We start from the raw sequence: 12,920 nt of genomic DNA on the forward strand, positions 1-12,920 counted from the left end.
ACATAGCAAAAGAGCAAAATTAAAGATGGGTGAAAGATGTAATCCCTGACTTTGATGCAACCAGCTAACCAAAGTCCCATGTAAACTTCCTGAGTCTATGGTTGATATTGATTCCAAAGGCTGCATAGGCTCTGGACTGTGGAGCATGTTTGAATCAAACTTGGGATACAACAGTATAGAACCAGTAAATAAACAAAGGAAACATGAAGCTCTTCAGAATATAATAACAGATGATTTTTACACAGGCAGCTGGATATTACAATGTAGGTGCAAAGATAACGCCATTATTATACACATACGATAAGCCAACTACTCGTATAACTAAAACAAAATAATACTTCCTGCCCCACAATTAAGATGTCACACTTCATTCAAACTTCAATGGAAAATCACTGGTTTCATGATGAGGGGTGAGCGATGGGAATGAAGGGATGGATTGAAGTATTAACTTCCGCCCACTCCGCCGACCAGGAGACATTCCAAATTCATTATGAGGAGGTGACACCCGCTTACGATTGGGAGAGACGGTCTTTATGCCACTGATAGGTGAACAATCACCTCTTAGGATCTCAGGGGTTTCATCTTCTGTAACAGTCTCACAATGTCTCTCAAACTTGGATCGAGGCTGCATAAAATCTGATTTTCCTAGTCTCCTGTTGGAATGTAGCCGAGGAGATGAGCCAACAAGTACAGATCTTGGTGGCTTCCTACTAGAGGAACAAGGCAGTGGAACCAGCGGTCTGGGATACAAGATAATGTTTGATATTTAGCATGACACCCGAAACAAAATGAAACCAATCTACCCAACAACTAATTTAAAACCCAAACCTGCAAATCTGGAAAGATGGCGTAATTGGCAGAACAGAGTCTGAATATCTCTCTTCATCCTTCTGGACTTCATTATTCTGTACACTTCTATTTGGCCCATTATTTTCACAGGTTTCTGTTTCTTCCTCTTCGGGTTCTGCTTCTTCAATTCCTAATGGAACAAATCCTGCATTCCAAAAGAAGGAAAATATGAAAGGAAATGGATTAACTACAACTAGGGAAATAACCACATGCAATACTAAATAGGGAAAACGGGAAAAAGAGATGGAAGAGAGTATCCGGAGATGTGACAAAACCTTCAGAATGTACTGGATTTGGGTAACCAATCTTGGATTGAACCCAAAATTGTTGGGAAAAAGGAAACTAATCAATTTTTCCCAAAAGAAGACGACATAGTAATCAATTTAGAATGAAAAAGAGTGAAAACATTGGAACATTCTACACTTAAGAATTTAATGAGGGGTTTGGGGGAGGCTTCTGGAATTCCCTATTTCATATTTATAGACAAGTGGGATACATCAAACAAACACTCACCATCCTTTCTGCCAAATGTATTCTTGCACCCTTCACATCTGCAGTTGATTGAACATCCAACGCCCCCCTAAAAGAGAAGCCAACATACCTGAGTCAATGACATACTAAATAGAAAGCAAACAGAATGAGTTAACGGGCAGAACCTGATAACATTCACAGTATTTCTTTAAACAACTGGATTTCTTGCAATTGCATCCTCTTTTATGCCGGGCAGAAGCTGGAGTTTTGTTGAAATCATCCTGCAAGGTTAAAAACAAATCCTCAATTGTCAGATCGACTCAAATTTGCCAAGTTAGAAACTTTTTCAGAAATAGAATGAAAAAGGTTGAGATTTCCAACCCCAATTTCCAAAACAGGCTCAGAGCTTCTAATCACTTTGGGTGCAAATGCAAGCGGGTTGCGGGATTCAATCTGTTTGCGAGTTGCCAGAACAGTATCTTCATGGATAGGCTTGTTAAAGCATTCTTGACATGAACAAGGCTCTACACAATACACACCGGCAGCAAAGCATTCACAGTAACTGCATAGAAATTTTTGCCTAGTTAAACAATGAGCACATCCTAAGAAAGAGGGTGGGGGCAACTTCTAAGTTCACTTAATTCAGACATTGATAAGACAGCAAAAAATTACAAATGCCAAATTTATAAAATACCAGTGGCAAGCCTAGATGTAACAATAACATTTGACATTAAAAAAAGGAAATAACCAGATGATCTCATAACTAGCAGAATTAATATTGTATAGTCTGCATTGAATTAGAATACCATGACTAAGTATGCAATCCTATGAAAATTTACGAACTTACAGCTTCAAGCATTTCGACTTCTTACAGTTGCAACGCTTGCATGCTTCACTTTCTCCAACATTTTCCAACTTGCACCTGCATATTATGAAACATCAAAAACTCCATAAAAAAGTGAATCCAGTAGCAAAAAGACATTATGAAACAGTAATTCCACCAAAAAAAAATAATAATAAGTTATCCACACCTCTTTTTTGGGCTACTAGGGTTAAACTCTTCATTAGCTCCAAATGTAGATGCCTGGGAAGCATCTTGCATAAGCAAACTTCCATTGTCAGCTGGACCTATTTCTATTCCCATAGAATTCAGACCCAAAGATTTAGTCAGAGTTATCTGACCAGATGCGACAGAGTGGAAAGAAGTAATGGAACTTCTCATGCATATTATTTGCCCTCCAGAAGTCAAAGTTTCATGCTTAACTCCACAATCCTTTGAAGTAGTTGCAAGGGCATTCAAGTGCAAACCGATACCCGGTAGCATGCATGGTGAAGAGTTATTTCCAGGCTTTATAGGAACCAATTGTTTATCATCAGAAGCTTCTACATCAGAATGAGATGAGACTGAAGAACTACTTTTAGAATCATCACCCAAGTTCTTTTTTTGAGCTCCTGCCATCTCAAATACTAGACAGCGCCTTCTCATAACACGTTGATGCTGTGCGTCAGGCTACAAAAAAACAGATTAAACCAATTAATTTATCACTGCAATTAATAAACAACCTAACGGCCAGCTAAAAATTAATCAGTTCAAAGACTCTAATTTCAAGATGACTTAATTCGTTTTTCTTTTTGAGGGAGAGGGGGGCACAAGGAACATCAGGACGTAGAATACAGACAACACTCGTTACGGACTTATTCTATTCCCTTCAATAGAGAATTCAAGATGCCCATAAAAGTATCCCTTGATTCCATATAAAACACTTTCTAGCCAGTTACTAAAGATTATCATATTGCAGGTCACCTTGGACAGAATCTGCATGGTTCCATACTGACTTCCACAGGAATTACTTAACAGGGAGAAAAAACCAATCGTCAATATTTGTTAATGAAATAACATATAAAACAGTTTCTTTGCAGACAACCTTAAAGAGAATGTCAATGATTTAGAAGCTGTGACAATATCAAAAGCTAAAACCAGTAATCACAATCAAGGAGAAGAGAGAAGAAGACAAGAGACTACCAAAAAAGATATAGCAGTCAATGGCTATCGGCAGTCCCCTTACATTGACACATTGTATATATAAGTTATCAATTACTACACCGCAAGAACTAGAAACTCTTCAGTACTTGCGGTAGTGGAAACCTAATAAACCTTAGCAATAACTAGAAAACAATTAAACATAAATACTAACTCTAACAACAATCCAGTTATCATGTTTAATGAAAATTACATAGGGGTTTGACAATAATACCCCTATGGTACATATCTTAACACTCCCCCTCAAGTTGGAGCATATAAATCATCCATGCCCAACTTGGAATTGTTTTTCTGGATAGCAGAATTAAACAGAGACTTGGTAAACATATCACCCAGCAGATCTGTAGAAGAAACAAATGGAGTAACAATCAATTTCCTCATAACGGCATTGCTAACAAAATGACGGTCAACTTCAATGTGTTTGGTCCTTCCATGAAACACCGGGTTGCAGGCAATGTAGATAGCATCTTGATTATCACAGAACATCTTCATAGGTTTAGTAACCAGAAAACCCAACTCTTGAAACAGTAACTTCAACAACATCAATTCGGCTGCAGTATGAGCCATAGTCCTATACTCTACCTCAGCACTGGATCTAGCCGCAGTTGTTTGTTTCTTGCTTCTCCAAGTAACAAGATTGCTACCAATAAACATACAATAATTTGAAGTAGATCTCCTATCACTTTCAGTACCAGCCCAGTGTGCATCAGAATATCCGACTAAATCAACATACTCATGAGGTCAATTAATGAGTTTCATGAAACCCCCTTCAGACACTTTAAGATACAAAACGCTACCGCCCAACGAAGCTTCTTATGTGATTGCATAAACTGGCTAATAACACCAATAACAAAAGATATGTTAAATCTAGTAACAGTTACATACTTAGATAAATGAGTTTCCTAACTCGTTTAGAAGCAACCATATCAGTCTCGGACAAGAGGTCTAACACATATTTTCTCTATGATAGACTAATACCTTTCTTACTTCTTAGCACCTCAATACCAAGAAAATACTTAAGGACACCCAAGTCTTTCATCTGAAATGCTGATGCAGATAAGGTTTTTTACCTTTGTAATCCCAGATACATCATCCCTAGATATGATAATGTCATCGACTTACAAAACCAAAACTACCACTCTAGAATCCCAACGCCGAACAAATGTAGAGTGATCAGAATAATATTGTGAGAATCCGCACCGAGTAACAGTTGAACAGAACTCGTCAAACCAGGTGAGGTGACTGTTTTAAACAATAAATTGTCTTGTGTAGCTTACAAAACTCAGTGAGCATTCTCCCCTTAAGTAACATACCCTAGACGTTGCTCCATGTACACTCATAGAGATCACCATATAAGAAGGCATTTTTTATATCCAACTAATATAGAAGTCAGTTTAAATTTACAGCTAAAGAGATAAGTACAAAGACCAAATTAAAACGAGCAACATGTTAGAAGGTCTCAAAATAATCCACACCATAGGTCTAAGTATAACCCTTCTCAATCAGACATGCCTTACGCCATTTAACTAAACCATCTAGGTTGTACATTATGGTGTACACCCAACGACACCTCACAAGATCCTTACTTGGGGGGCAAGTCCACCAAGCTCCATATGTAGTGAAAAATAAAGGCATTCATTTCCGTTTCCATAGCCATTTTCCACCCAAGATGAGATAAAGCCTCATGATGGGTTTTAGGAATGGAGTTGGTAGATAATGAGAAAGCAAAGTTATGTAAAGGAGATAGAAGGTGAGATAAAAAGAAATTGTATAGGATAAGCACTCATGGACTTCGGAGTATAAGAATGAGTACCTTTGCAAAGAGAAACTAGTAAATAAGCAGGAGACGAGGAGGAAGTAAGAGCTTCAACTGGAGATTCAGACCTTGTGGTGTGCTGGGAAGCAAGAAGAACCAAAGTAGATTGCACTGCCCTCTTACGCCAATGATACACTTTTAGTTGAGCAAACGATGTAGCAGCTGGAGTATCATCAAAAGGCACAAGAGTAGGAATAAGAGTTGCACGAACAACATTTGTGTCAGGAGAAGAGCTAGTTGCAGGAGGGGAAAAGGATGAAGTATTTTAAAAAAATGTAACATCGGCATTGACAAACTGCGATAAGTAAGAGGATCATAACACTTGTACCCTTTTTGAGTTCTAGAGTAACCAGAAAAAACATACTTGACAATTTTGAGAGACAATTTTATCAATGGGAGTTTATAAATTATGAACAAAGCATAGACATCCAAAAACTCGAGGCTAAATAAAGGAGATTTTGGAAACAAAATAGAAAATGGTAAATCATTAGCTAGTACAGAAGAGGGCATTCGGTTAAATAAAAGCGGTAAGAACGGCATCACACCAAAAAATGTTTGGAAACATGCATATGAATCATCAGACACTGAACAATCTCCAATAAATGTCCATTTTTTTCATTTAGCAACCCCATTTTGTTGGGGTGTATAAGAACAACTCTTTTGAAGAACCATACCATGAGTTGAACAAAAGTCAAATATCTCATGTTGTGTTTTATCATAATAAAAAACTTTAATAGAAGCATCAAACTAAGTCTTTATTTCATTACAAAAATCTTTAAAAATAGGGAAAAAACTTTAAATGATCTTTTAGCAAATACACCAATGTCAAATGAGAATAATCGTCCACAAAAGTAATAAAATAAGAAAAACCTAATCTATTTTTTGACACGGCGGGGGCACCAAATATCAAATATACAAGAAAATAAAGGATTTCTAGATGTACTACAAGATGGAAAAGATGATCGATGATAACTTCTCGAGTTCACATGCTTCACACTCAAAGCAAGACACAAATTCGCAACTAGGAACCATATGCTAAAGTCTAAATAATGATAGATGCCCCAATCGAAAGTGCCACTAAATAGGGGAAAGGCCACCCAAAGTAGTAGTAGCAACAGTAAAGGGTCCAACCCAATTCAAATTGTAGAGTCCAACCTGCTCAAGCCCTCCACCAGCCGTCCTCCTTACCTGAAGGTCCTAAAAAACACAATAAGATGGATAGAAGGAAACAGAACAGTTAAGAGATTTAGTAAGTTGACTAGCTGATAAAAGACATAAAGGTAATTGTGGTACATGAAGGACAAAGGACAAAGTCATGGATGTAGTAGGTGAAACCGTTTCATGACCAATCACAGGGGTAGAGGACCCATTAACAAGAATTACAGGTTAAGGGTTATGAACTTTCTATAAAGAAGAGAACAATTCTAACTTACCAGTCATATGGGTAAAAGCACCAAAATCAATAATTCACGGACTGGAAGTGATGCAATCCCAGGGTTCGCTATGGACCCACCCAATTCAACAAAAATCCTAGCAATAAAAGGGAATGGCAATCTTGTAATAACAAAAATTTCCCAAGGGTTAAATTAGGAGATAAAGGAGAGAGGACATAACAGGGGTAAGTAATTATTTTTCAAGAGCAGACTTGGAAGCAAAAGGTAACTAAGAACTAAACAGATTAAGATGGGAAGAAAGGAGCAGTATTGGAAAGTAAAGGATTAAAGGCTTTAAAGCAAAACCCACGACTTGGGGGTTAAGGTTGTCTTCAACCTCAAGACTAACCTAGGAGGCGGAAGACAAGTTTCAGATATTTAGAGATAACTCGTTCACCAACCATAGATCGACCTGAAATTTTAGGTGTTTGATCGTTTCACTCAATCCTGCTGAATCCGACAAGTACCACTCCAAGAGTTCGAAAATTAAAGAAATAAAACCTGCAACTCAAATACGATGGTGGAATAGAAAACAAAATTCCTGCACCAACCTGGTGCTCACAATGGGTAAGCTCTCGTGCTCTGCTCTCAAAATCATTAAGTTAAATTACCCTTGATTATAGGAGGAGGTATTAGATTCTGAGTTAAGTAATGGAGTTCTATAAACTCCGTCAAACCAGCAACTACCGTCAATATAATAATATGGAGAACAATAATAAAGAAATGAGAAGGAAAGGAAGAGGGTAACAGAAATTTAAAGAAGAGTTCAGTTCTTAGAAAGAAGAACCTGAGACAAGATCAGAATTGAGAGGAGAAGAACGAGAGATGTGCACCACAGCTCTTGGCAGCAATGTTTTTAAAACTTCATTCCAATTCTAAAATCACAATTTGTCCAACAATGGACTACATGCACCTATTTAAAAGTTGTAACAAGAAACCAAACCTATTCAAACTCTAAAACTGAAATAAAATTGGACTCAATTTCAACTTGCTAACAACAACTATAACAGGAAAGATTGTTAAGAGGTTGCCCAATTGATGAATATTGAGATCCTCATACATACCCTTGAAAGCACTGAAGTACTCATTCGAAGACTTGTCCTCCTATTTGAAATTAAAATTTTTATCATACAGGTCATATATACGGGACATATTATTCTCTTTGGAGAAGCCTTCCTTCAAGTCATCCCAAACTCTTTTTGCAGTGATGTGGAATAGAATATTTGCCACAATAGCTGGATCTATATTGTTCCACAACCATATGAGAGGAGTTGCATTCTCACGCATCCACTCCTCATAGGCTTTGACATCAAAAGAATCATTGGGATCATCAAAAGGTATTTCAGATGTGAGATACTTCATCTTCCTTTTAGCATGAATGTAGACCTTAACTACTCAGGCCCATAATAGATAACTATTAACTCCATTGAGTTTGATAGTAGTGATCTGGACATTAACACTGTAAGTAGAAGCTTTGGGACCAGTCATCATGCACAGCAGAATAACACAAGGGGAAATCAATAAAATCAAGAAGACAGAATTCTGGCCAGCCCCCGAAAATTGAAGTAGACAATGTTGTATCGATCTCTAAGCCTGAAGATATATAGTAAAGCAACCGAGGAAGAAAACCCCACAATCTGACACTGATTTAATGAGAATCGAGCAACCAGTAATCAATATATTCAACTCTGAATTTAAAACACCCAAATTTTGGGTGATTAAAAATTACTTCCAATCCGAGAGGCAGATCGCCTACAAATCAAGGTCAAAGGACCTTCCAAAGAAGTGGAATAAAGCCCTAGAAGGAAATCTGAATATGATGGCAAGATTCAGATTAATTTCAAAAAGAAATTTTGTAAACAATACCCAAAACAGGGTACCACCAGCAATAGAGTGAGGAGCTTGAGCTTCTTCAATGAGATTAAAAAAAAAACTCTGATCAATCTTCAACTAGGTATCGAGTGTTCACAGTTGATGGCTCAATACAGCCCTAAAAATTCAAGTAAAAATAATGGTCAGATTGAGAGTACCAAGAAGGATCGATTCAGTCAACAAAAAGGACATGAAACAGGTCCTGCAACGATAGAACTTCAATAAACCTGATGTAAATAGACAAATAACTCCATGGAGAATCTGTTGCAAGCAGTAGTCTTCATGTAGATAGCATTACCAAAGAGAACACTAGTTTTCTATTGATATAAACTAGGTCTTCATTGTAGAAAATTGCAGCGTGGCTGCATACCACAAGAGAGAAATTCAAACAGAATCTCTCAAAACAGTATTATTGGTGATTGCAGGTACTGATTAAGATTGCTTTGATACCATGTGACAATATCAGAAACCAAAACCAGTAATCACAATCAAGGAGAAGGGAGAAGGGAGAAAATAATGGTATCAAAACCTAGGACCATGATGTCAAAGGTTCTACAACTGGATTTAAACACAAAATTGGAAAGTGGACATCAAATTAAACCATAAATCTGAAGATTCTTTGCGGCATTTTAAGACAAAAAATACAAAAAAAAATGACACAAACAATTAACCATTCAATTTCCTACATATTTGTTAACTAACCTAGGTTCTAAGCCTCAGTTCTACACTTCAGTTAAGGATGAACTTTAGACCCCAAAGAAGAGCACATACTTCATAGCAGTTATGGAAGCCCATGGAAATCCTGTGGAAGACACAAAAATTGATTGGATATCATGGAAGTGATGGAACCTTAACATGAAGTTTCACAAAAAAATTGAATAAGCACCATACGCATCCAGTGACCATTCCGAAAGCAAGAAACCTAAATTCCTATATGCATAATTTTCCTTCTACCATTTTAGTATTCAATGACATGGGTAACCAAAACTACCGTGCATAGTACACCCATAAACTAGCAAGTGTAAATGAAATTAACAAAAAAACTTTAAATTCATAACATAATCTGACACTTGAAAGGATGACCATCAGAGTGAAAGACATGTCAGCTTGAATCAGGGTAGCTATCTAATATAAAAAATTGGCAGTTGTTGATTCATGAAAGAAATAAAAACTTTGAACCAAGACGACACATGGAGAATAAATTGTTAGTAAATTCCTATCCACTCATACAGACAGATTCATAAAGTAAAATGAATTGTTTAAAAAAGAAAGAAAAGCTCAAAACATTTACCTTGCCACTAACTGAAATATACTTTTCAGCTTTCTCATCAATTCCCTCACTTGGACCACTATTCATTTGCTCAATTGAAAAAGAACTGGATGAGACATGTAGAGTTTTATCCATTTCCTTCTGCTCCCTAACTGCTTCTGATCGAGACTCGGTATCCTCCATTTCATGTTCTTCCCAAGAGCCAGCCAAACCCATGGGCTGTGTTTTCTGCAAGTCATCAGTACTACCATGTAGGAGCTTTGACCCAAGAGAAGCAAAGGAACCAATCTCATGATGAACTAATTCCAGGCTCTGCTCCTTTGGAGCCCCTGCATCGACGGAAGCGTCAAAAATTAACAGATCAGAAGCATTAGAAATCAAATTTTCCCAATCACATCCGGCCCCTTCATCTTTGTTTTCATAGACCTGACAAATCCCCTGTATTTCTACTTTACTTTCAAATGAATGCTGTCTTTCTTCTGAGACCTCTTGACCAAAATGAACAAGTGATGCTGGTGTTGCAGTGATCTCTGGCAGAGGGTCCATATTAATTCCATGGGAAGGCGTTGGGTTACAATCAGGGCTACCATAGTCATACTTCAAATTACTTGGCAGCTCAATAGCCAGATTTGGGGGCTCGCTAGATGGCACACTAACTTCTGTAATAGAACTCCCTGGATCAAAACTTTCCTGCAGTGCAGAGCTATCGGGGAGTTGAACAGAATCCAAAACTCCCATGCTAGTATTGCCTTCATTTCCATTACCAGAAAAATCAGGCTTTGACAGCTCTGATAAATGATGCCTGAGAAGTGAGAACAAAGAAAAAAGTTATGAAACACTTAATATATATATAAAACTGAGGCACATTAGTTTTCAAAGTGCATGAATATGAAATGAAGCAGGAGTCACCTTCTTAAAAATCTACGCTCCTTGTGTGAAATGGCATGTGGCGAAGTAAACACGGATGGTACCGACGCAAAAGTGAGTGAATTGAATGTTTGAGCTATATGTATAGACTTAACAGGTTTAATAGGAGAAAGGTTGTTGATATAATGAAAGACAGGAGAGTCCTGCAAGTGAACATAAGCATTCTTATGGCAAAGTCACAAGACTTTCAAAGAAAGAGGAAACCATCACCAGAAACAGAGAATAACAAAAATAAAGAAAAAAAAATATGATGGTGAATAATAATGTGCACAAAAAAATAGGCCTATAACTAAACTGGATCTGCAGGTAAGAAAGTTTATACGATTAGGTCAAATTTTATAAGTCAAGGATGGAACTAACATAAATTTTTGGTAAATTAACTTAGAACCAGAAATGGAAAGATAAATATGGGTACCGCCAGATCTGCATTACCCAAAATAATGGGTGAAAGATAGGGGAGCGAAAGCAAGAGAAAAATTACAACATCAACTGAAGTCTGAAGAGAAGCAGAAACCTCAAGCTTAAAAACTTCATTAGACGGGTAGTACTAAAAAAGTTGAAAGTCACGAGGAGGAGGAGGAGGAGGAGGAGGGGGGGGGTGAGATGTCATTTCTGGGACATGAAAATTTCCTTATTTATATTTAGAAAAACAAAGAGATATTGAAAAAATGTAACGCCAAATGGGTTGGCGAATTAGGATGCATGACCACAACTTCTCCAAAGGAAAGATAACCTACCTGGAATCAGAGCCTAAACCATCCAAAATTAAAGAGCGCAAGAAATCCTCAAGCACATCACGGAAATAGAACGGAAATGCATTCCACACTACGAACACGAAACCCTAATCCGACTAAAAATTGCCAGAGAGGAAATAGAGATATACTTAGAAAACTAAAAAAAAAACATGCAGAGACATCAAAGGTCAACTCTTCAAGATGCAGCATGATATCTAACGCCCAATTCACCAAAACATCTAAAAAAACCAGAAATTTTTTGGGAAAACATCAGGAGGAACGATATCTAGGGTCCAATTCACCAAAAACCATATTTTTTTTAAATTAAAAAAATGTCGGTGATGTAAAATCTCATGGAAAAGGATCATAATAAACACTCAGAAGTCAGTCCAGTTCCATACTTCCATGGGCCTGGAGACCTGAAGAAAGGAAAAGAGAATTTCGGACAAAGCAAAAACACCATCACAAAATCGACCGAGGAAATCCAAAAAGAAATATAGAAAACCGTCATTCGTCAAGAACAGTAACGAGAGAGAAAGAGAGGGAATTGAAGGCAACCGGAAAGACAAATTCACCTCGAATTTGGAAATTGGAGTGCCGATCTGGTTTCTCTCCGGCGTATCCATACCGAGAAAGAAAGAGAGTGAAGGTCGAAGAGCCCAGAGCTCTTCTACATCTCTCTTTGCGCAACTGACTCTACTTCTTTTTAGACTTTTTCTCACTCTCGCTTCCACTATCGAAACGATAGATTCAAGAAGAGTGCCAAGGCGGGAAGAGAAGATTTTCTCGTGGGTATAAAACTGACCCTACCAGTTACCACCACCCACACGTCACACCCACATAAACAAACAAACCACGTCACCACTACACCTGTACATTACTCTTTTTTTTTTTTTTGTTTCCTTCCAGCAAAACAATCCAGGAGTATAGGTTGAACCAAGGAGTGGAATGTCGTCAAACTGTTTGACACGCACACGATAGAACCCTAATTACAAAAGTTGATTTAGAAGAGATCCTAGCAATATCTACAAGCTCCAAGTTGTACGATTCCACTTGGACCTTAACCAAGCATTCACTAATAGCATTGGGCAGAGCTAAGGTTTCAATTGGGTACGGAACCGGGTATTCGATTCGGATCTGATTTGGTTCCAAGCAGTGACAGTGGAATCCAGATCCAAACCAAGTCTTAGAACGGTTCTAAAATTGAATACTCTATTCGTTCTTGGATGGTTCGGTTCGGATCTGGTTACAATCCGATTCTTGTATTCAGTTCTTATCTGATTATTACATCTGGTTACTATATTCAATTTAAATCCTATTATGCCATTCGGTTCTCGTTCGGTTTTGATATTCACAAGACAAAGCAAAGCAAAAGTTTGAGATGAAAATATATGACTTGTTTAATTAAAAGAAATATTGAGAATATTTTAATTGAAGGATTAAGTTAACCATGTAACCGTCAATTAGAGTCTTTTAAACCTAATAAAATATTAAAGTTTTATGTTAA

At 37.4% G+C, this 12,920-nt stretch overlaps 1 protein-coding gene across 1 annotated transcript; it reads right to left on the bottom strand.

The window, feature by feature from the left end:
• Window positions 1-195: 195 nt before the first annotated feature.
• LOC122643728 (protein tesmin/TSO1-like CXC 3) lies at window positions 196-12,164 on the bottom strand. Its single transcript, XM_043837319.1, has 10 exons — window positions 11,989-12,164; window positions 10,662-10,822; window positions 9,774-10,554; window positions 2,351-2,830; window positions 2,168-2,244; window positions 1,702-1,882; window positions 1,506-1,601; window positions 1,363-1,429; window positions 829-994; window positions 196-740 (listed from the first exon to the last, which is right to left on the bottom strand). Exons 1-10 carry the CDS (start codon window positions 12,037-12,039, stop codon window positions 368-370), a joined length of 2,433 nt encoding a protein of 810 aa, XP_043693254.1. The 5' UTR covers window positions 12,040-12,164; the 3' UTR covers window positions 196-367.
• Window positions 12,165-12,920: the final 756 nt, after the last annotated feature.

Source organism: Telopea speciosissima, chromosome 1 (genome assembly GCF_018873765.1).
Source record: "Telopea speciosissima isolate NSW1024214 ecotype Mountain lineage chromosome 1, Tspe_v1, whole genome shotgun sequence".
Taxonomy (NCBI): Eukaryota; Viridiplantae; Streptophyta; class Magnoliopsida; order Proteales; family Proteaceae; genus Telopea; species Telopea speciosissima.

Coding starts and splice junctions, on each gene's coding strand:
- LOC122643728 (XM_043837319.1), bottom strand. CDS start 12,039: ATGGATACGCCGGAGAGAAACCAGATCGGCACTCCAATTTCCAAATTC. Junction 1,883..2,167: donor AAGTCGAAATGCTTGAAGCT/GTAAGTTCGTAA, acceptor ATTTCTATGCAG/TTACTGTGAATGCTTTGCTG. Junction 1,430..1,505: donor AATACTGTGAATGTTATCAG/GTTCTGCCCGTT, acceptor CTTCTCTTTTAG/GGGGGCGTTGGATGTTCAAT.